At 41.4% G+C, this 25394-nt stretch overlaps 1 protein-coding gene across 1 annotated transcript in view; it reads left to right on the forward strand.

The window, feature by feature from the left end:
• Positions 1 to 24579, forward strand: part of LOC147885046 (Protein kinase superfamily protein) — an 86410-nt gene extending 61831 nt beyond the window's left edge. Inside the window, exons 16-18 of the mRNA XM_087397163.1 lie at positions 10889 to 10993; positions 23714 to 23855; positions 24189 to 24579. Of these exons, the coding sequence (XP_087253289.1) occupies positions 10889 to 10993; positions 23714 to 23855; positions 24189 to 24262 (321 nt within the window). The 3' untranslated portion in view covers positions 24263 to 24579. The remainder of the gene's footprint in view (positions 1 to 10888; positions 10994 to 23713; positions 23856 to 24188) is intronic.
• Positions 24580 to 25394: the final 815 nt, after the last annotated feature.

The raw sequence follows: 25394 nt of genomic DNA on the forward strand, positions 1-25394 counted from the left end.
AGTAAATAACATGAACGAGCGGAGGGCCAAATCCCAATTTATGCATTGTTTGAGAAATAAAATCCAATGGATAGTATCAAATGCTTTCGCAATGTCCACTTGTAGAATGAGAACATCTTGTTTAGAATATTTGGCATACTCAATTGCAAGCAAAGCATTGGAGATATTGTCAGTAATCTGCCTTCTGGGAACAAACCCATACTGCTTGGGATGAAGTCCAGCTTGCAAGATAAATCGAACCCCAAGGACAATCATCTTGGCAATGAGTTTGTAGATGACTAGCATAAGAGATATGGGCCGCCAATCAGCCATTGTCTCACACAATCTTTTTTTGGGGATCAATTTGACAAGCCCATGTTTCCAAGAAGGGGGAAGAGATTGTTCTACCCAAGCATGATTGATCATGAGAAGAAGAGTGTGATTGAGATTACCCCAAAATGCACGGAAGAATTCAGCAGTCAATCCATCCCAACCAGGAGAGCTGCCTTTACGTAAATGACTCAAAGCATCATCTAGTTCCTTAAACATAAATGGCTGCTCCAATGCATGAGCCTGTTCCCAAGACAATATAGACTGAACATGCATAAGGAATTGAGACCTAGCTGCGTTCACTTGCATCGAATAATCAGGCTGAGGAGAAAAGAGATACTGGAAATGACTAGAGCATTGCGATTCCAGTTCTGATTTGGAGGTGGTCCAGGTGCCATCATCCTGCCTGATCTTGCAAATATCCTCCTTTCGCCTATCCGCATGCAGGCTTTTAAAGAAGGCCTTGGAGGAGCAGCCCTTATCCAAAAGGGGTTTCATGCGAGCTCGGATTTGCCACTTCTTTATTTTACGAATATCATTTTGATGGATGATATGAACTGCATAAGCGCAAGAATCCTGTTCAGAAGAGGTGAGCTGCCTATAAGAGCTGATTGCATCCATCTGTTGCTTGTGAGATTGAGCCCATTTCAGCTTAAGTCTGAGGTTTTCCATGTGACTCCGTCCATAATCTTGAATAACAGCCTGCAAGCGATGGGCAAGACTGATCCAGGAAAAATCCATGTCCTCCTGAGAATGTAAGAGGAGGGGGCGGACAGCCACTCTCACCATGTTCTGAAATTGTTGATGAAGCAAATAAGCACTATTAACATGGAGTAGGCGACGACCAAAAAAAGGCATATCATCTGTCAAATGTGCTATAGATAATGTCAGGCATACTGGAAAGTGATCAGATAACAAGAGGGGATGATCAACCCATAATGCACACGTGAAACTAGTGTATTGCTGAGCGTGCAACAAATACCATCTGTCAAGTCGAGCCCAATAATGAGTAAAAGCATTGTGACGGTATGTATAACCCATATCTCTATCCCTTGTTGAGAGCCATAAATCTTCTGCATGCAAAAAAGAAAGCATATCCTCCCAATGTCAAAGCTCAGTGGGGATCATGTGAGAACGATGAGTGGTGTTGTCTTGCATGGCAGGCGAGTTATTAAAGTCTCCACACAAAAAAGCATTAGACAGCCATGGATATTGCTTGAGGGAGTCCCACATTCGAGCTCTTGTCGCAGAAGTTTGAGAGGCATAAACCGATGCTATTTCATAAAGATCAGCATGAGAGATGCATCTGATTACCATCCATCGACCCTGGGGGTCGTTGTAAGCAACCGTGGGCTGCATATCATGTTTTACCAACATGCATATCCCAGAAAAGTGCATCGTACCAGCATAAAAGATGTCATAACCAGCAAAGTGGCCTTGCTGGCGTGCCAAGAAGTGTTGGTTGTGTTCCTGTAAGGAAATTACATCGGGGTGCATTCTATGTACATAGTGCCAAAAAAGTCTCCACTTATTGACATTGCAAAGACCTTGAACATTGTATGTAATGCAAGTAATTGAAGCAGACATAGAAGATATGTACAGTTGAGCCAAGAAACATAGTAAAGGTATAAGCTGTCAGGCCTCAGCCATGACATCGACGTCCACCTGGCCTCTTGGATCAGTAGCTCTATCATCCGCATCATTGTCACATACAGGAATGCCCTTCTTAAGCACATCAACCCACAATCGAGATGTCAGGCTATCAGTAGGGGTAGAGGCCTGACCAGGGGTGGAAGTAGAGGCATCCCAATGCCGAGATTGTAACGGTCGTGGCTTAAGCGCAAATACCTTTTTGGGTTGCTGCCAGGCAACCTATGGAGAGGCATTGGATTGTGAAATTTTGCCCTTTCCCTTATCCTTTTGCTTGGCTGAAACTTGGACCACACTTTCTTTGGGAAGAACAGATTGAGATGCCACATCACCCAACTTGCTAGGCGTTGCCTTAGGCCTTGGACCATAAGTTGGAGAGGTAGTATTTTTTGGAGATGTGTATACACACACACACACACATATATATATGTATGTATGTACATGCAGAACATCTCTCTTTGCATGTGTGTGCATGCGTGCATTGTGTTTGTAGATTGACCGTCTCTTTTGTGTTTATATGTATATGTGTGTGTGTGTGTGTGTGTGTGTGTGTGCGCGCGCAATAATGGCTTGAGGGAAGGAAAGCATTTGACCAGTAGCATCAACAACGTCATTTATACACCTGATCCCCAATTTGCTGAGATTATATGCCCGAATCGGCTCTTGGAGGGCCAATGGAGGATCAAAAACAGCACTCCAGTAAATACTCCAGCACTAAGACCTTCATATGCAAAATTTCCATGTCGCTTCGCCTTCATTTCCCTAACTCTCCTTTTGGGAAACATTTTTGGCTTTTTGGCAGACTTCCTACAACCCTGGTCCCTTACTCTTTATTTTTGTACTGGGTCAGATATTGGGCTTTTTGGACCATATGGCAGTATCACAACATGAGATATTTTGGGAATTCGTTCTTGCAATCTTATGAATATTTCAGACTCTCCCTACGGCAATCTATCTATGATGCTTGCCATCAAGGAGATCTTCCTCAGTCATGCCTGGAAATAGTTTCTCTTTGCTTTTGATTTCCTGTTGAGGCTCTCTGTTTTTTTTGAGACCCTCATGTAAATTTTGCTGATAATATAATCATGGATTTACCACAAAAAAAAAGTGTGTGTGTGTGTGCAGCATCAACATCTTCCCTCAGCTTGGAAGCATGGTTTGGTTAAGCTTGTGCCCAAAAAACCTCTATGTGAGACAATGGATGACTGGAGGCCCTTCACTTTGATGCCAATTATATACAAACTTATTGCCAAAATGTTGGTACATCGGATAAAGGATATCCTTCATGATGGACTTCATCCCAGGCAATATGGTTTTGTTCCAAGACGGCATATTCATGACAATATCTCTGATACTCTCATCGCAATGGAATATGCGAAATATTCAGCTCAAGATGTTTTGGTCATGCAGGTGGATGTGGCGAAGGCATTTGATACGGTACAGTGGGATTATGTCTCTCAAATCATGTTTAAACTTGGTTTTGGGCCAAAGCTAGTTAATGTCATATATTGGCTTTACTCAGATTCCATTGCACATTCCATTGCACAATGCTTTATAGGGAATCATTTATCTGAGTCTTGGACTCTGGAACGATCAGTTCGACAGGGATGCCCTCTCAGTGCTTTGCTCTATGCCATTGCTTCACATCCTTTACTTCTTTATATGGATCATCTAGTTGATACTGAGAGCTTACAATCTTATGAAATTGGGCATCCGTTTCATTGATGACGTGGTGGATACGCAAGGACATATTCTCTCTTTTCCAGCAGCATGTCGGCAATACAATCTTGGGATGCATCACAGACCTATTTGGAAAGCTATTGCTGATCTCTTACTCCCTTTGGTCCCGATTCCAACATTGAATGTAAGAGACAGGATTCAAGATTGGCACCTTCAGTCTTCGAGTCCAAGAATATCCTCTCGGCCTTTGCATTTATTGACGTCTATATAGGCTTATCGATTGATATTACCTCCTCCTTGGATTGCTCATCATGCTAATTCTCTATGGCATTTGAATAAATCATTAGCCTGGTGGAAAGGAAAATTGCAATTGGTATGGAAGTTGAAAATGCCATTGAAGCAGAGACTCTTTCTATGGAGATGCATTGTCCGTATTCTTCCAATGGGAGTGAAATTGGCTCAAAGAAGGATTGCTTCACCTCTTTGTCCAAGATGTCATCATATTCCTAAGAGTATTCCGCATCTATTATGATTTTGTTCATATTCCAGAGACCTTCTAGACAAGATCTCCTATTTCTTATCTCTTAGATTTCCTGCACACAGGTTCTACAGGTTTTTCTAGATGTATGGCAAACTATCAGCTTCTTTGTCGCAATATTCTCTTTTCTTCCAATGGATTAGATACTGGGCCTTATGGACCCTCTGGCTGCAGCGAAATCAAGCATATCTGAATTCTCCCCTTCAGCATCCTTATGAGTTCTTTCGAGCCTCATTGCGGCAGTCTTTATATGATGCAGTACATGAGGAAGATTTGGATGTTTCTTGTATTCAGCTTTTCTTTTACTGCTTCTTTGGCTCTTTTCTTGAGCACTGCCCTGATGTAAATGAATGTTTCATAATATATTGGTTTCACAAAAAAGTGTGTGTGTGTATGTGTGTGTGTGTGTGTGTGTGTGTGTGTGCTTCCGTGTGTGTGTGTGTGAGGTGTGGTGACAAGTGATAGTTTGCCCTTGCGTGTGTGTGGAGCGAGTCCGGTCGAGAGGGTGAGAGCGTCGAAGCCAAGCCTTCCTGCAGCATCGTCGAAACCTTCCTGCACCGTACCGTACAACCAGTACGGCTACCCGTACAGCCTGTACGGCGGTTTTCCGTACAGCGCACAGCCCGTCTCCTTTCCATCGCTCCCTAGATTTGCCTGCGTGGTGCTTCGCTGTCTTTTTTTCGTCACTCTCCAAAATTCCTATGTAGCCTCATCCGTACAGTCGTACGGCACACGTGCAACGTCCGTACGTTTCTAGTTTTCTGTTTCTGCTGTGTCAATCCCCGTTCTGGCCGTACACCTGCCCCCCTCGTACAGCTCCGTATACCTGCCCCCTCCGTACAGCTCTATCCGTACAATCCTGCACGCTCCCCTACTTCCAACCGTACAACTACTTGGAGTTTTTTCTTGGGCTTCGTGTTCTTCTCCGAACGTCTTGTGTTCCAGCCTAAAATCCTGCATTCCTATCTGTTTGTTTTCTCCACTCTTCCTATCCTTTCTGGTGGACCTCGTGTGAATACTTCTTTTGGGACTGGTTTTTTTAGCTTTTACTGCCCTTTTACAGGTATTTTCACTTACAAGTCCCTCTTTTCACAAAGTCATGGCAGAGTATTCATATGAAAAAACGTTTCAAAAGGAGCGCACGGCTCCCTACAAGAAACAAAAGCAGGTTGAGGGTCAGCATGACCCGATACATGAGACTCTTGAGGCTCAACTGGTATATGATATAATGCATGAAGGATTTGCAGATACTAGAAAAGAGTGGAAAGACTCGGTTCCTTCAGTTGGCCTCATGGTTGAGGTCGATGAAATTGTGGATCCGGTCAGAGAATATGCCAAGAATGCAGTCATTTTATTTTTTCCACGCCGACTGCCACCTGCTGCAGAAATAGGCAATTGGCTGACACGTACATTGGCTGGCTCTTTTGTTCGTAAAGTACACTATGCGGCCAGAGGCTTTTTTGAGGTGATCATGGTGGATGAGATCCACAGACAAATGCTTTTGGAACACTCACCTCTTTTTTTTGGGCAGCAAATGGTGCATGTCTTGCCATGGTCTCCCACAAGAGACTATCAGGCTTTAATTCGACGCTTTAATTCGACACAGATGCCCGGTTTGGGTCGAAGTTGTTGATTTCCCCCAATGTATGGCCTCGCTTTTGCCTAAAATTGCAGCATCTTTAGATAAAGTGGTTTGCCCACCACGGCCAAATGGAAACTCAAACCGATTTTGCATTCTCTGGGATACTGATAATCCCACACCTGACTCTTATTCAGTCACGGTGAATAATGTGAACATGGGAAGTGCTTTCTATAAACTCAAATGGGGTTTATTTGCTGGGGCCTGTTTTGAATGCAAAAAGTTTGGACACATGGCTTCACAGTGTCCAATGAATCCACATAAAATGCCTCGTGCCACTTTGTCAATTTCTATGCCTACTAAAGATGTTCCTTCTTCAGTGGTCAGCAAAAATAAAAGCAGTAGACAGCCTGCTGGGAGTCAGGATAAAGGCAAAGCTCCAGTGGCTCCCAATGGGAATCTCACATCACTTTCACCTCCTGTCATTCAATCCTCGACCAAAGGACAGCAACCTTCAACTGATGGCTGGCAGAGTCCAAGAAAAGTTATTTCTGCTAGAAGAATTCCACCCCCCCGCACTTGGACTGGTGCCTCTTCTAGCGGGAATACCCCAGAGATAAACACAGGAATTGGGATTACATGGGCTGCAGTAACAGCCAGCAGAACACTCTTCCCTGAAGAAGAGGTTGCTGCGTTGCTGTCTACTTCTCAGGCGGCTACTTCTTCTCAGGCGCGAGGTCTCGACCCTGAGATAGAAATGCAAGGCTGACCTCATAAATTTTGCTGCTGTACATAGTTGTTACATTACTATAAATACCTGTATATATGACTGCTCACATCAAATGTTTCACACTCAATGTCCAGGGCATGTGTGACAGTAGGAAATGGAAATCTGTGTGGCTGTACATCAACAGATTTCAGCCTAACATAGTGGCTTTACAAGAACACAACCAACATATGTATGCAGGCAAGACAGGACACTACTGTGGATATGATATTTTTTATGCTGGGGAGCACTCTTTCTCAGGGGTTGTCTTTCTGATCAAACATGAGCTTCAATCTGTCATTGCATTAAATGACAATAAAGGCAGATGGCTCGTTCTCCAATGCCTTATTAGAGGAGAGGTGTTTGAATTTGCTTCAGTTTATGCACCTCAGTCCTCTAGAGAAAGAACTGTAATTTGGGATGCCATGCAACAATATCCGTGGAGATATCATGCCTACATATGTGGTGATTTCAATAATGCTCCACAACAAGGAGACAACACCTCCAGACATGATCATATGTTATCTCCTGAAAGGCATGCATGGTCTCAACTACTTCTACATCTGGATCTGGTTGACCTTTGGAAGGAATTGCAGCCTTTGTCACCGGGCTACACTTTTCAACATAATGCTCTTTCAGCCTATCAGGCACGTCTGGATCGATGGTATAGTGTTGCGCCCCAACAAAATGGGGAGTTCACATGCAAAATGTGGATTGACTATGCCTTTGTGCATTCAGACCATGCACCACTATGGTTACGGTTATCTTTTCATAACATGCCAGATGATAGATTGCCACACAGAAGACATCTCATCATCAACAATAGTTATTTGCAACATGCTGATTTCAAGGCAATGGTTACTGAAGCAGCTCATTGTCTTTCCTCCAGCAGCCATCTAAATGTTGATGTTGCTTGGGATACTTTTATTTCTAAAATGCAAGTGGTGGATTAGAGTTTATGGCAAGTCTTACATGAAGACTCTGAGGGAAACCATTGCTCAGGCCAAATCTACTTGTCAAGACCTCACTGAACTCAGTCATTACCGTTCTTTGTCCTTGCATGAGCAACCAACACTATGCCAGGCCAGACATTGTCTAAAACTAAATGATCAAAGGAAACTGGCAAAATGGGAGACTAGAGCAAGACAAAGAGCCTTTACAGATAAAGGTTGCTCTTCCAAAGAATTTTTCAAAAGTTTACATCAGAAGAGAATCAAAATAGAAATTTGCAGAGTGCTTATGCCTGATGGATCATGGACTACCTCACGGTCACAGCTTGCTTCCTTTTGTGTGCATCACTTCTCGCAGCAATTTGGCTCTGCAGCTCCTCTCTCGCAACAGATTTTACATGCACGAAATTTACTGTTGCAACATGTTTCTCCTATCATTTCCCCTCCTAAAGCTTTGGAATTGGAGGAACCTTTTACTGAGAGGGAACTGTCAGATGCGATCAAATCATGTGGTAGATGGAAATCCCCTGGATGGGATGGTTTAACAGTAGAGTTTTTTCTAGCCTACTGGCCTATTTTGAAGCATTCTTTGTTATGTATGGTGAATGCTGCGTGGCAAAATCAGAAAATGCCAGACACATGGAAGAGAGGTCTTGTTAAGCTCCTTCCCAAAAAACAAATTTGTGAGTCTTTGGCAGATTGGAGACCTATCACTCTTATGCCTGTAATTTACAAAGTCACCACCAAAATGGTTGTTGATCGGCTAAAGGGGATTTTACATGATGGGTTGCATCTTGCTCAATATGGCTTTGTCCCATGCAGGCACATCACCGATAACATTGCTAATGCCTACATTGGGATTGAATATGCTAAATATACACAGCAGGATGTTTTGTTACTGCAAATTGATATTGCCAAAGCATTTGATACTATTCAATGGGATTTTATTTCATCGACTCTGCAAGCATTGGGTTTTGGCACAAAAATGCAGCAGCTCATCACTTGGCTATATCAAGATAGTAAAGCTACCTGTATACTCTCAGGAGATATTTCCCCATCCTGGACTCTTGCTTGCTCTGTCAGGCAAGGATGTCCCCTGAGTGCTTTACTTTTTGCTATAGCCACCCATCCACTGCTTCAATATTTGGATCACCTTTTGGACACTGATCAGTTACACGGTTTGGAGATTCTTGGTAGTCGCAGCATGATTGCTCAGGCATATGCTGATGATTCATTCTTTACTCCAAAAAATACTCAGGCTGATTTGTCCATGATTATGCATACTCTTACTACATATGGTTTGGCTGCTGGCCTTCGGGTCAATTTTCAGAAATCGAAATTGCTGCCATTACATGCACAGGAATGGCACAACCTTCTGTGGCCTGGAGAAATTGTCCCCACTTGCCATTTTATTCGACATCTTGGTTATCCTCTAGGCTGGGGACTCACCCGCTCACAACAAACTAATTGGGTGCTAGCAAAATTAAGGGCAAAACTTGAATATTGGAAGCTTGCAACTTGGCCATTACATGTTCGCCTGCGAATCACGCAATCCATTTTGATAGCATACATACAATTTTATCTGCCTCTCACCATGTTCACTAAGGCAGATCTGGTTTCATTTATGTCAGCTATCATGGAAATTTTCTGGCGTTCAAAACATGGCAAGAAAAGTCTCAGATTACTCTCTATGCATCGTCTCTGTTCTCCCAAGATGCACGGAGGTCTGAACATTCTTGATATTCAAATGCATTTACTTGCTCACAGAGGGAAAATGATGATACAGTTTATGCAAGGAGATCAGCCTTGGGCTTACATGATTCGCTCTCTCTTATTACATCTTCATACACCTGCCTTTGGGCATTGGCAGCTTACTCAGTGGGATTTTTTATTTGGCTCTATCCAAGGCAAGATCAGAGGATGCCCTTTTGTCTCTCGTCTGCTTCTTGATTGGAAACATATTCTATCCCATTTGGAATGGCATGGCAGGGACTCTCTCTCGGGCAACTCCTTGAGGGTAGAGAATATTTTTTGGTCTAAAGTTTTCCACCCCCCTTTGGCCATACAAGAACCCCGACGTTCTTATTTTCTCTCCTTAAAAGGCATTTCATCTGTGGCGGATGTACTTCGGGATGATGGCACAATCTTATCTTTTTCTATGGCTGCTCGCAAATATGGCTTGGGAGCTCATTATTGCCCTTTATGGCATCGAATATCAACAATGCTCCAACCGTACTTGCCGGTACCCCATTTGGAACTTCAGAATCGGCTTGAGGATTGGATCTTACGCTCTCCTTCCTTATATGCCTGTCCTCTGAAGCTCTCACATATCACAGTGTCATCACTGTATAAAGTGTTATTACCTCCGCCTTGGATTTCCCACAAAGCAAATACTGTTTGGCATATAGATCGCCCAATGAAGTGGTGGAGAAAAAGGCTGCGTCTTCTTTGGCATTACAAAGTCCCTCTATGACAACAGCTTTTCCTATGGCGAGTTCTTCTTGGCATTTTTCCATCCGGACAGTTACTCGCACATAGACATATAGCTTCAGCTGTTTGTCACCGATGTCAGCACTCTACTGAATCAGTGTTTCATATCTTTTGGTCCTGTCCAAACACTTCTGATCTCATTGCTCTTATCAGACAGAGGCTTCAACAGCGATTTCCTACTGTTACTTTTGGCAGATTTTTCTGGTTGTTTGGCTTTCATCCAGAGAGACAGGGTTTTGATTTATTTTTTGTATGGGTGCGCTATTGGACACTATGGACTTTATGGATGGACAGAAATCATAGAGTCTTTGGTGATCCACTTTTTTCATTTTTTCTTTTTTTCAAACGATCTCTGCAACAATCTTTTTATGATTGTCTTCAAACTCGTTTGATTGATCAGGATCTTATACTGAGATCTTCAGTTGAGTAGTAGTTACTTCGTCTTTTTGAAGTAACTATGAATGTAATTTTTCTACATCAATAAAAGATTTCTTCCCACAAAAAAAAAAAAGTCTGTGTGTTCTTCCATTAGGCTCTCTTTTGGAGTCTAATGTCATGTACATTGATTTCATGTTAATTTTATAGTTACTAGTTTCACCAAAAAAAAAAAAAAAAAGTGTGTGTGTATATATGTATGTATGTATGTATGTATGTACATGCCGAACGTCTCTCTTTGCGTGTGTGTGCATGCATGCATTGTATTTGTAGATTGACCGTTTCTTTTGTGTTTATATGTATGTGTTCCTGTCGTTAGATCCTACATAACAAAATCATGGCTGTATTGAGGCAAATAGAATGGTGAAGCAGCTTTTTATCTGAGACTGAAGCAATTTTATAAATCATAAACAAACATTACTGTCTTGAAACAGTTTTTTGTCTAAGACTGAACTTTCACATGGAATTCTGTTATTGCAATTGTGTTGCAGGCTAGAGATGCTGCAGTAGCAATGCCAAATAGAATTCAACGGATTGATGAAATTTTGCAGCAACTTGAGTCAGGCGATATAAAGCTCCGTGTGAGAGTCCTTGAGGTCAGTGTTGGGTTGCTCTCCTAAATGAAGATGAATTAGCTTATTAGGTTTCAATATCAAAGTGTGGACTCTTAGTGAAATTATCAAATGGTTGCTGCATGCTTTATCCAAGTAGATTTGTTTTTTGACTCTCTCTCTCTCTCTCTCTCTCTCTCTCTCTCTCTCTCTCTCTCTCTCACACACACACACACACACACATACACACGCGCGCACGTGCACACAAACACACACACACATTTTTGGGTGAAATCCATGTATGTTCATATTATAAGAAGCAGCCCCAAAGAGGGGACATGCAATTTCAGCATCAAAGATGTCAATATAAGACAAGTAAACAGAGGAATCTATCTGACAACACATAGAGAATCATAAAAAGATTGCTTGAGTAACATCCGGAAGTAGTGAAACTTGGAAAAAGTGGAATCTAACCAGTAATTACAACATCAAACGATCTCATTATGGGACAAAAAGGCACAAGCGTAGACACTTTTTTTGGGGGGTGAAATCCATGTATGTTTATATTACTTAGAAGCAGTCCCCAAAGAGGAGACATGCAATTACAATATCAAAAGATTTCATTGTCAGATAAGTAAATAGAGTAATGTATCTGACGTATAGGCATGCAATTGTAGAAAGATTGCATGAGCGACATCTAGGATAGTGAAACATGGAAAAAGTAGAATCGCCAAAGACTCTATGATTCTTGTCTTTCCACAGAGTCCACACAAACACCCACAAAAAATAATAATAATTTTTATTAGTAACTGTATCTCACACACATAGACACTTATTTCTTTACACACACGCAGTAACTTTATATTACGTAAAGACTGTCTCCAAAGCAGAGATCAGCCTATACAACAGAAAAGCTCAGTATAAGAGACAAGTAGACAGCATAGTCTATCTGCTGAACAGACAAAAGTAAAAGAACATGGAAGAGGTGGGCTCATGAAAGACTTGTTAATTCCTGTCTTTCCATATGGTCGAGAGTGCCCAATATCTGACCCATGCAAAGAACAAGTTGAACTCCGGTCGTTGCAAGTGAATCCCAAAGAGCCCAAAAAGCTTTCCAAATATAGCAGAAGGAAAGCATGCGTGAAGATGTTGCTGAATCAACAGAAAGAAATCCCGAGTGACGGGACAAGTCTAGAAAAGATGAAACAAAGATTCCTAGGAGCCAAACATCTGTGGCATAATGCATGAGCAATGTGTCAAAAAGCCAAGAGTGTGCCAAAAGGAATGACACCAAGTAGCACTCGCTATTAAAAAACATGTTGTCGAAGTGGCAGTTTGTAGGACCAGATTTGATGCAACCTTTTATGCCACCATTTGGCATTATGATTAAAAGACCACAGTCAGTTGGCATGCTATGAAATCCAAGAAGGTAGCCAAGCGTAAAGGCTGCAAAGGAGAACCCTGGCGATGCAAAGACCAATCAGTAAGCTGATCTGTGAGTCCAATGTGGGAACCGGTAAGAAAGAAGAAAGCATATGAGAGAGGGAATGCCAAAAAGGCCTATAATGTATTCCCAATCCATACTGTCTGGCTTCCAATGGAAAAGGCAATAAAGTACCATCATCTTGAAGGACATCATTAACGAGCGAAATACCTTTAAAAGACAGGAAATAAGAATGCCTTGGTTCTTGTAGAGCAAGTGGTGGATCAAATGCTTTCAACAAGTGTAGGTTCTCAGCCCTCAGAGAATTGCCTTGCAAAAAATCACGCCCGGTCCATTTAAGATGAGAGAAAATCTCTTGCCAAGCTAAGAGGATATGAGAAAAAAAGACAGCCTTTAATCTTGCTATCAATGTGTCCCAGAATAAAGTCCCATGAAGTGGGATGCCAGCGCCCAAAAGCGGGAGTAGACAAGTGCAAAAGCAAATGAGAAATCATAGCTGCCCAAGGCTGATTACCTTCCAAAAAAAGAAGCATCATTTTACCCTTGTGTGTAAGAAGATGGATATGAAGATTGAGTATGTTCAATCCACCATGCATTTTAGGGGAGCATAAATGCTCCATAGAGAGTAGTCTGATACTTTTACGGCCTTGCTTCAAGGACCAGAAAGTCCATAATGGTGGACATGAAATTAGAAATATCTTTCTTTTGAAACATCATCAAGGGCAAGAAGAACTGAATATAAGCCACCAAAATGGATTGCACAATTCGAAGACGAACATGAAGAGACCAAGTGGCTAATTTCCAATACTCCAGTTTCTTTCTGAGTTTTACAAGCACCCAATCTATTTGCTGTCTACGAGTGATATTCCATCCCAAGGGGTATCCAACATGACGAATAAGCTGATTGGGCAGAACAATCTCTCTTGGCCACAAGGAACTATGCCAGTCCTTGGCATGCAAAGACAGAAGCTTAGACTTTTGAAAGTTCACCTGCAAGCCAGCAACTAGTCCATATAAAGATAAGGCCTTCATAAGTTGATCAAGATCCTATTTTGTGTTCTTAGGAGTATAGAAAGAATCATTAGCATAGGCTTGCCCAAGCATGGGTTTGCTGCCATGAATATTGAGACCATGCAAAGCATTTGAGTCAACAAGGTGATCAATATAACAGAGCATCAGATGAGTAGCAATTGCATAAAGCAAAGCACTAAGAGGCATCCCTGTCGTCTCACTGATCGATACAAAGTTCATTGATCAGAGAGATCCCCCAACAAGATGCATGCCGCTTTGCTTTCACGGTAGAGCCAATAAATAATATTCTGCAGTCAATGCCCAAATCCAAGAGTGTGCATAGTTTGGGAAATGAAATCCCAGTGCACTGTATCAAAAGCTTTGGCAATGTCCACTTGGAGCAAAAGGACATCCTTGAGTATACTTGGCGTATTCAATGCCAATATATGCATTAGCAATATTGTCAGTGATGTGTCGGCGAGGAATAATTAGGATGCAAGCCATCATGCAGGTAGCCTTTTATTCTATCACCCACTATTTTGGCAATGATCTTATAGATGATCGGCATGAGTGTAATAGGCCTCCAATCAGCAAATGAATCACCAAGATGCTTCTTGGGAATTAACTTAACCAACCCTTTCTTCCAAGCATCTGGCTTTTGCTGATTTTGCCATGCAACATTAATCATATACAACAAAGTATGCTAGAAAAAACTCTAACGTAGGCCCATCCCAACCCGGAGACTTCCATTTGCCACAGGATTTCAAAGCATCCAGAAGCTCCCTTTCAGTAAAAGCTGCCTCAAGTGCATAGCCTGATCAGAATCAATAATTGGAGCAAGATGCTATAACAATTGACATCTGGCGCAAAGAGCCCGTTGCAAAGAGGGCTGCAGATTCCCAAATTGATGAGAAAAATGATCAGAAAAATGATCAACACATGCCTGAGCAAGCTGTGCCCGTGAGGAGGTCCAAACACCGTTAGATGTCAAGACGCGAGAAATATTTTGAGCTTGATTTTTAGAATGCCAACTTTTGAAGAATTTTTTGGAGGAACAACTTGCATTTGGCAATTTTCATGTAGCATGACATAGACAATCAAGCACAGGCTGAGACAAAACCCTGACATGGCTGAGTTCGGTCAATCGTTGACAGTTAGCTTGTACTCAAGTCATGCCAGTAGGATTTCCCATAGTCACGAATAACAGATTACATACGAGAAGTGAAAGCATTCCAAGCATAGTCAAGACCAATTTGACATTGCTCACGAAGTGGTGCAATGGCATGAACAACGATTTGCTTGTATTCATCATGCACCAAGTAACTATTATTGACTATGAGAAATCTTCTGCTTGGCAATCTGTCATGCGGAATTGCCTCATGGGAGGTGTAAACAGGGTCATCCTAACCCGAAACCTGTCCTTTTTTTTTTCTGAAAGTCTTTTCGAATGCATAATCAGCCATTGTACTTGAAAGAAAGGGTGAATGTGAAGAACCCTATGCCCAACTTTTACAATAAATGAGAAAAAACAGCCCCAAAAAAGAGCAAAGAAAGACCATGATAAGAAGTTAAGCAGGGCTCAACGAGGGCCAAAAAGCAGAATGGAAGCAGAGACGAGAAAGAAAGAGACCAAAAAGTGGGATTATGAACAGGGAAAAGAAAGCGCACGGTAGAGAAATGGTGGCAGCACAGAAGAAAAAGAGGAGCGTTGGAAGTGAGCACAAAAGAGCGCAAACAGTTTTCTGTACAAATTGTATGGAACTGTACGGTAAAGAATCATACAGTCAGCTGAGGGGTACAACAGATCTGCAAACTGTACGTATGAAAGGTACGACACTGAAAGAACGAATCTGTATAGGTGGCTGAAGATTTTGGCACAGCAAGGACCTGTACGTGACAAATTTGGCGTCAAAATCAGGGTATGGGGTGCCGAAACAAAGAGCTGACCAGTGACTTTGGTCAGAATCCCGTGCATGGTAAAAGCCCTAGACAGGGGCTGAACAGCCTGTGTTCACCACAGCTCGCATCTTCTCCTCTCTCTCTCTCTCACACACACACACCACACACTTTTTTTTAATAGTGAAAGCTTTGATTGATTATATTACACACACTACACCCACATGTATACTTTTTCAATTTTGAATTATTATTTTATGTACCCCGTGAAATCTCCCCTTTACACTCTTTTTAACAACCCCATACACCAAGCCCACTAGTCATCCCATACCTCATCTAATGCCTTCTCAATCCATGCACTCATTCGCTCCTTACTCCACTTGTGACTTAAACTTTTTTTAATTATCTAAGAATCCATATGGTTGCCTATATTCCTAGGTAAAGTGATAACAAGCTGGGAAAAATAGGCATTACCTGTCTACCCAAATGTAACTATGATGTTCTAACACCTAATTTGTTTGGATGGTGGTAGGTAAGTGGACCCCAACCTCTAAACCTGGACTGCTTCTTTTTTCAATATTATGTTTGTCAAACTCAATATTATTAAAAATTCTTAATTTTGTTCGAAATTTTTGCAAACTCTAGTTGCATTTTTCAACTTAGATGCCTCAAATATTTTTTCCTTATATATTTTCCTTTTTTATACTTTTCATCCATTTGATGAAATTAATTGTATGGCTCAATTATTGATGGGACTTTTTAATCTACACGCACACACACACACTTTTTTTTGGGTGAAATCCATCAGGCTTTATATTACAATGAGCAGTCCCCAAACAAGGGGCTGACAATTACAAGATTAGAAAATCTCATTATAAGATAAGAAAAAAGTATGATTTATCTGACGAGCACATAGGCAATCAAAGAAAGATTGCCTTAATGATACCTGGAAGAAGGAAAACTTGGAGAAAATGGTATCTCGAAAGACTTTATGATTATGGTATTTTCATAGACTCCAGAGTTCCCAATAATGAACCCACGTGAAAAAGAGATCAAAGCTTTGCTGCTTTGGGTGGATTCCGAATAGCCAAAAAAACTTTCCAAAGGAAGCTGTAGGAAAGCGAGTCCTTAGGCGTTGCTGCAGAAAATAAAGAAAGTCACTAGTGTTGGGGCATTGCCAAAAAAGATGAGCCGAAGATTCCCGGGGAGCCTGACATCTGTGACAAATAGGAGGAGCAATATGTCCGCGAGCCAATAGTTGACCAAATGGAATGATACCAAGCATCACACGCCACAAGAAAACTTGTTGACGAAGAGGAACTTTGGAAGTCACCTTAATCTTTTCCACTACCATCTGGCATCACGATGCATACACCAAAACTGATTTTCCGCTACCATCTGGCATCACGATGCATACACCAAAACTGATTTACTCTATCTGAAATTCAAGGTGAAGGCATCAAAAACCTTATTAAGCTTAGCAACTGTGATGTAAGCCAACATTAAAGGACAAGTGAGTGAGCCCTGACAGTGTAAAGCCCAATCTTCAAGACGGTATTGAGTTTCAAGTCTTGGAATTGGCATGAAAGGTGGAAACACATGCGTAATAATGCAAACCCAAACCATATTTTTTGACTGCAGAAGGAAAAGATAGCAAGGTACCATCAAGTTGAAGAACATCATCGACAGTCCGAATCCCTTTAAAACTGATAAAATAAGAGAACCGAGGCTCTTGCAAGGTCAGTGGATGAGCAAACACTTCGGACTAATGCAAACTCTCAGCCCTTAGGGAATTACCATTCACAGAATCACGACCTTGCCATTTAAGATAGTGAGAATCTCCTTCCAGTCGGAAAACATGCAGGAAACAAAAGGACAGCCCTTAACTTTGCCGTCAATGTATCCAAACAGAAAATCACATTGAGAAGGTTGCCAGTGGCCAAATGCATGAGTGGATAAGTATGAGAGCAAGTGACACATCATAGCAGCCCAAGACTGATTTCCCTGCATAAATTCCAGCATCATCTTGCCTTTATGTGCTAAAATGTGTATGTGAATATTCAGAATATTCAGACCGCCATGCATTTTTGGTGAATAGAAGCGCTGCATTGAGAGCAATCTGATGCTCTTACAACCATGTTTCGACCGCCAAAAGGTCTCCTATAAGAGTAGAATAAAACATGCATATCCTTCTTGCCAAACATCATCAATTTGGCAAAAAGAATTGTATGTAGGCAACCAAAATGGATTGAGTAATACGAAGTCAAACATGGAGCGGCCAAGTAGATAGTTTCCACTATTCCAATTTCTTTTTAAGCTTTTCAAGTACCCAATCCGTTTGATGGCGGCAAGTGACCATCCATCCCAAGGGATATTCAAGATAACGAACAATCTGAGTGGGCAAAACAGTTTCCCCTGGCCACAAAAGATGATGCCAATCTTTAACGTGCAATAGCAGCAACTTAGACTGTTGGAAATTGACCTATAGGCCAGCAGCTAAACCATATAGAGACAACGCACTCATGAGTTGTGAAAGATCCTTCTGAGTATTTTAGGAGTGAAGAAGTAATCATCAGCATAAGCTTGCGCAATCATAGGTTTAGTTCTGTGAATCTCTAAACCATGCAAAGCATCTGTATCCACAAGATGATCAATATAGCAAAGCATGGGATGCGTAGCAATTGCATACAAGAGTGCACTAAGAGGACATCCTTGCCGTACTAAATGATGGAGATCACAAATGTCCCCAGATATATGCAAGGAGCTTAATTATTACAGTAAAGCCAATCTACAATATGTTGCTTTTTTCCCAAACAACGCATGGTCTGCGAGATAAAGTCCCACTGAACAATATCAAAAGGTTTAACAATGTCTATTCATAACAAATGTACATCTTGCTGTGTGTATTTGGCATATTCTATCCCAACGTAAGCGTTAGCAATATTATCCACGATATGTCTACGAGGGATGAAACCATATTGAGCAAGATGTAGTCCATCATCATGTAGATAGCCTTTGAACCAATCATCTTATAAACAACAAGCATAAGAGTAATAGGCCTCTCCAATCGGCAAATGATTCACACAAGTATTTCTTCAGAAGTAGTTTGACCAATCCTGTCGTCCAAGCATTTGGCATTTGCTGATTTTGCCAAGTAGTATTAATCATGTAGAGCAAAACATGCTTGAGGGCATTCCAGTATGCGAGAAAGAACTCCACAATTAGACCATCCCAACTCGGGGACTTCCATTTGCCACAAGATTAATTGCATCAAAGCTCTCTTCTTGCAGCCAATACTTCCTGAGAAGGAGAGGGTGAAATCTCAAACTGTCTAGAGAAGTGAGTTACACAAGCTTGAGCAAGCTGTGATCTCGAAGAAGTCCAACATCCATCAAATGTCAAAACTCGACAAATGTTGGTAGATTACCTCTTGTGGTGTAAGCTTTTAAAAAATGCTTGAGACGAGCAACCTTTATGAACAAAAGCCCTTTGTGTGGCCTTAGTTTCCCATTTGGCAAATTTTCAGTAGTCATTGCATTGCAAAGTATACCTAGCCTAGCATAAAGATACACTCTCATTTGGAGTTAAATCCCACATATGACTGATTTCAGTCAAAGATTGACAAACAATTTTTGGCTTTAATAGCGAACCCGTGTGAAAAAAAGATCAAACTCCGCTCTCTGTGGGTGAATGCCGAAGACCAAAAAAGCTTGCCAAAGCAAGCAGTGGGAAAGCAGGCGTGGAGGTGCTACTGAAGAAATAGTAGGAAGTCACGGGTGACAGGGCAATTGCAAAAAAGATGGAGCAAAGATTCCCTGGGTGCCAAACATTTGTGACATAGAGCAGGAGCAATATGCCTATGTGCCAGGAGTTGGCCAAAAGGAATAACACCAAGCATCACTCACCATATAAAAACATGTAGACGAAGAGGAAGTTTGTAGGACCAAAGCTGCTGCAATCTTTTACGCCACCATTTTGGCATTACAATTCAAGGACCAAAGCTGATTTCCATGATGTGATATCCAAGGAGGAGGCATCAAAACCCTGTATAAGCTAGTCACTGAGATATTGATTAGGCGTAAGGAGGGGGGGGGGAGGGGAGTAGAGTCCCGGTGATGTAAGGTCCAATCAAGAAGGTGATACATAAGCTCCAACCAATGAAGTATTTGAGAAAAATAGTTCCAAAGGGGTCGATAAGGCATGCCTATGAGGATTTGGATTTTGCATGGGAGAGCTTTGTATGTCGCATTCAAACAGTCATTAAGGATTATGGCAGGTGGCATATGGCTGATTTACGACAACACATACAATGGGCTAAGAATTAATGTCAAAGCCTCACACAAATTAGCCATGAGAGACATCTTAATCCTCATGAACTAGATGCTCTTTCAACTGCCCACAATATTTTGACTCAGAATGCCAAAAGAAAGCTTCGTAAATGGCAAATTAGAGCCAAGGTTAAGCCATTGTTGGACAAAGGCTGTTTTTCCAAATCTTTTTTCAAGAGTTTGCATGTAGGAAGACAGAGATGATCAATTCAAAGGATTGAAAAATAGGATGGTTATTGGACGCACTCTCAATCCCAACTGGAAGATGCATGTGTACAGTATTTCAAAAACATTTTCTCGCAGCCTTTGCCTTTCTCTGATCAATTTCAGACTCATTGCAGATTTCTGGATTGTGTATGCCCAATTATTGATTCAGATGTTGCTGTAGATCTTGAAAAGCCTTTTTCAGACGCTAAAGTGGATGATGCTCTGACACATTCGGCAAAAGGTAAATCAACCAAAAAAGCCTGGCAAGAACAGCATCTTCCTCGCTCCTGGAAGCATGGCATTGTGAAATTGGTCCCTAAAAAACTCTTATGTGAAACTTTTTCTGATTTGCCAATCACTCTTATGCCTTTCATTTATAAGCTCCTTGCTAAGATGATTGTACAGAGAGTTAAACATATATTGCATCATGGCTTACATCCAAGGCAATATGGTTTTGTGCCCAAGCGGCAGATCAATGATAACATTTCCAATGCACTTCTTGCCATTGAATATGCTAAATATACTACACAGGATGTTCTGATTATGCAAGTGGATGTTGCCAAAGCTTTTGATATTGTTCACTAGGATTTCATCTCTAAGACTATGTCCAGGATGGGATTTGGACCAAAATTGATTCATGTGATCTATCTTTTATATTCAGCTTCCACTTCTCAATGCATACTTAGCAAACACTTGTCTAGGCCTTGGACTTTGTTCAGATCTATACGGCAAGGCTGCCTTTTGAGTGCTCTTTTGTATGCAATTGCCACCCATCCACTTTTGTTATATATGGATTATCTGACTGATACAGGACAGCTGCATGGTCTTCAACTCCCTGGAACACAATCTTTTCTGGCAAATGCATATGCTGATGATTTCTTTTTTATGCCTCAAAACAGTCCTAATGAACTTCGGCTTCTCATGAGCACTCTTTTTTATTTTGGATTGGCTGTTGGCCTGAATATTAACTTTGACAACTTCAAGCTTTTGCCTTTGAAAGCTTGTGATTGGCACTCACTTATTTGGCATGTTCAAATTTTGCCTCCAGACCAGATTGTCAGGCATCTGGGGTATCCTGTGGGCTGGAATATAACAATAAAACAGCAAATGGCATGGGTGTCTAAGAAGCTTTGTCAGAAATTGGATTATTGGAAGTTATCCACATGGCCATTGCATGTTCGGCTCTGAATTGTTCAATCCATTATTATGGCTCATGTTCAGTTTTATTTACCACCCTTACACTGGACTTCCAAGGACATCACTAGCTTCATGTCTCCTACAATGGAGTTGTTTTGGAAGACAAAATCTTGCAGGTTGGCTTTGAGGCTGCTAAAAATGCACTTTGTATGTTCTCCAAAGATGCATGGAGGTCTTAACATACTCAACATCAGATATCATATATTAGCAAGAAAGATTACCATGCATTCAACTTTTTTTCAGCAAAAACAGCCTTGGGCTATCATGTTGGCAGCCATGTCTATGAACATGAGGACAAAGGCATATGGAGATTGGATTACAGATCATTGGGAGGTAGTCATTGAAAATTTCAAGGCATCATCCTTGGGTGTCCTTACTCCACTTCTTTAATGCAGGATTGGAAGCGAGTGCTCTTCAAGATTAAATGGTCTCCTATCAGTTCAGCTCCGACTGACTCTCTTCACCATGAAAGCATACACAGGAGCTCAGTCTTTGATCTTTCTTTAGCTTTACAGAAACCGGTTAGGGCATACAATCTTATGAAACTTGGGATTCACTACATTGATGATGTGGGAGACACTCTGGGGAATATATTATCATTTCCAGATGCTTGTCATAGATTTCCTATCATAGACCGATATGGAGGAAACATCTTACTGCACCCCTCCTCCCAATTCCTCCATATGATGGATCCAACAGACTTCAAGATTGGCAGATCATGCCATGTATTCAAGGCTTGCACCCACTTTCTTTGCAAGCCATCACTTCTATGAAAACTTATAGGCTGATTTTGCCTCCTCCATGGATTGCACAACATGGGAATGCCCTCTGGCACCTGCAAAAATCTCTTTCCTGGTGGAAGTCAAATCTTAAATTATTATGGAGAAGTAAGCCGCCTTTGAAGCAAAGATTGTTTCTTTGGAAATGTTTGGTGGGGTTTTTTCAGTGGGAGTCACTTTGGCCAAATGTGGGATTACAGGTCCTCATTGCTTGAGGTGCTCTCTTTCTTCAGAGACAGTCCCACATCTTTTGTGGTTTTGCTCTCATTCCAGAGCTCTATTGGACAGCATATCTCACGGTCTTCACTTGAGATTTCCGGGTTATCAGTTTGGTAAAATTTTCTGGTTATTTGGCAGATTTACTCCAGTACGGTCCAATACTCTCTTTTCTTCATTGGGTCAGATTTTGGGCGCTGTGGACAATTTGTAAGCAGAGGAATTAGGGAACCCATTGCTCAAACTGTATGAGTTTTTTAGAGCATCATTACGGGAATCTCTGTATGATGCTTGTCATGAGAATGACTTGGATGTATCTTCTCTAGAGGTGTTTTCCCACTGCTTTTGATTTTTCAGAATAGTCTTTTCTCAAGACTATTCTCTGGAAAACCATTTTTGCCAGGTGAATTCAGGCATTCCCTTTTTTTAAAGGGTAATAGTTCGAACAGCCATCAAAAAATTCGAGACAGAGGAGAACAATGGAGCACAAGCACAATAATTTATGGTGGGCTTCCCCTCAACCTGGCAGATTAACAGCTTTCAGCCTGTACATAAGATGGGAGATTCTGTGAATCCATCCAACTATAGGACAATTTGGAAGAATGAGGTCCCTAAGATGTCATGGAGAAGAAAATGCAACTCTTCCTTATATGGGTCATGAAGGGCTTAGTCCTAGCATCGTTTAGAGGGAGCCAAACCGGGGGAATATGGCTGACTGCCACTTAACCAACTGACCCAACACCAATCGACTGACTCATGGCCGTTATGCCACATCATCAGTTGCTTGCCACGTTGCTGATTGCAATGTCACTTGCCAACCTGTCACGTGGATAATTGCAATGCCATCTTCTGCAGATCTGCAGCCATGCATGTAATCTGGGGCTGTTTGACAGCCAATGCTGTTGCTACACATCCAACCTCTCTATCTAACTATTTATGCTATTGCACAGGGCTTCTCTTTGTTTGGGTCCTTATACACGCGAGCATCTATCTTCCCAGATGGATGCCCAAAGGGTGAAGCATTGATTTCCTACGTCCACCCTCAAGTTAGACACTAGACTATTGCTTGGGCCCAATCTTAAGAAGCTTCAAAAGGTACCCATGTGTTCTGGGATGAATCTTGTCCAAAACAAATATTGTACTTCAATATGCTTTGTCCGTTATAGGTCAAGTGCCATCCATGTCGAACTAATGAATGAAGTGGGGGATTGATATCCTCGCGTGATGATCCCCTTGCCTAGGAACTTTTTGGAGGTAGCCTAGGTTTCACATATGCAGGTTCTTATGTAAATGGCGAAGTCCGAAGAAAGCATTTTCAAAAATCCAAAATCTTCTATTACCACCTGCTGAAAGACCCAGCACAATTCCTTTACTGAGTCACACTGAATTAATCCCACAACCACCCTTGTCCAGTGTTCAAATCCACCCTATTTCAAATAATAAATCCCGCAATGTGTGCCAGAGCAAAAAAGATATTGATAGTGTTGCTCTTGATGTTTCAAAGTGAATCTAGGACTCATTAATCACCTCTCGTCATGCAAAGGCGAACGGATCCAAGCGGACCCCTAATATTATGCATAGTTCGAATACAGAAAGAGTTTATCTATATTTTTTCTTCGATCATCTTCCATGATCTGTATTGTAATCATGTTTTGATGATGGTACCGTTTATGTTATACTTTTCCAGGCAGAAAGGGCAGCCAGAAGAGCTTCAATTCTGCAGATGGCGACACTCCACACAGTTGCTGCAGGCACACTACTGAATATCGGTGTTTCTTTCATTGGCCAGGGATTGGAAACCTTTGCGACACCTTCGTTCATTGGATCAGGTAAATTCAGCTCGCATCTCAAGCAGGAATGCTGACATCCATTGTCTGATCTCCAAAGAAGTGCATTATACCTTAACTTATTAGTCCTAACTGGGAGTTGATCTTCAAAAGCAAGCTTGGTCAAAAGTTTTGCTGTGGTTGCAGCTGTGCAGTATCTTGATGATTTGTTAGCCTGCTTTTATTTTTACATTCTACTAGGGAAGAAGCAATGAACTGGTGGCATCTTTTTTTTTTTTTTCAAGAAAACTGGTGGCATCTTTTTGGACTTACCCCATCTTGGAATTACAAAATGAATGAGCACATGATATTCTGCATGGTAATTTACTGCAACAGGGGTATTTGTGCTGCTTCTGATTCAAGCCATGAGGAGAATTCGCCGTCTTGACAAATTCGAAAAAATGATCTGAGATGGAAATAAGAACATGTACTATACATATTCCATGTACAAAAGTACCTGGCAGGAAATTTCAGGGGCAGCATTTGATAGTTGGGATTCTGATATTTTACCCTGGTTGTCCACCACATTGAACAGAACGATATTTAAGCCCCTAAATTGACACAGGAATTTAATGTATTCTTCCCGCTGAGCAATATGCATTTGTTCAGTGGACTTTGTATAAAGATTCTGCATTACCTGGAGTACATCTATAGCTCCTTTTAGCATTTACCTGGAGGATAAATTTATGATTGGACGTGTAATGGATCAATACACAGAACATATAACAGGAGAAAGTCCACCGTACTGATCCAAAGAATTCCTTTGAAAGCACCTCTCAACTAGATCTTTTATCTCTCTCCCTCCCATAAGTCCTATACCTACATAAAGTATTCACTTGATCCAAAGAATTCCATTGAAAGTGTCTCCCCAAGTATTCACTTGATCCAAATAATTCCATTGAAAGTGTCTCCCCAAGTAGGTCTTTTATCTCTCTCTCTCTCTCATGAAGTCCTATAAACTACCTGCATATACTCTATATCAACTCCACTTCCAACCATCCTCTTCCTTCTTTAGTGGGGAATATGTAAAAGGCTTTTCTAAAATCTATGAAGCAACATACAAGACTTTCCCCACAAGGTCTTCTCTCCTCCATATGTACTTGAAGAGTTACTAAACAATTGATTATGATATATAGCCTTATGATATCTGCCCCTTGGCTTATCTCACAGTTAGTCGATGATAGTCCACTACAAGTAGTCGATGTAGTCCAGTATAGGTTTGCCAATGTAGATCCTTTCGAAATGGTTAAGTAGTTGCCTATGTTACTCCTCCTCTTTTGTGTGTCAAGGGTTTATCTAGTTCTCAGCCTATTTTGAAGCAAAACCTTTCCATGTAACTATGTTGTGACATGTCATATACTCAGGCACACAGGCATAGGTAGTAGCTCTTAAATTTTAGGATTTAGAAGAATGAATTCAACAATGTGGAGATGCAAAAGCTTTGCTGCTTTGGTGTTCACCCCACATGCGTGGACTTAAATGCTTTACATAATCAAATTCAAGGGTAGGAGAGAGGTGCATATAATATTGTTGTAAACTTTT

The sequence above is a fragment of the Dipteris shenzhenensis genome, chromosome 26, assembly GCF_047967505.1.
Source record: "Dipteris shenzhenensis isolate YYH24624 ecotype China chromosome 26, Dip_SZ_1.0, whole genome shotgun sequence".
NCBI lineage: Eukaryota > Viridiplantae > Streptophyta > Polypodiopsida > Gleicheniales > Dipteridaceae > Dipteris > Dipteris shenzhenensis.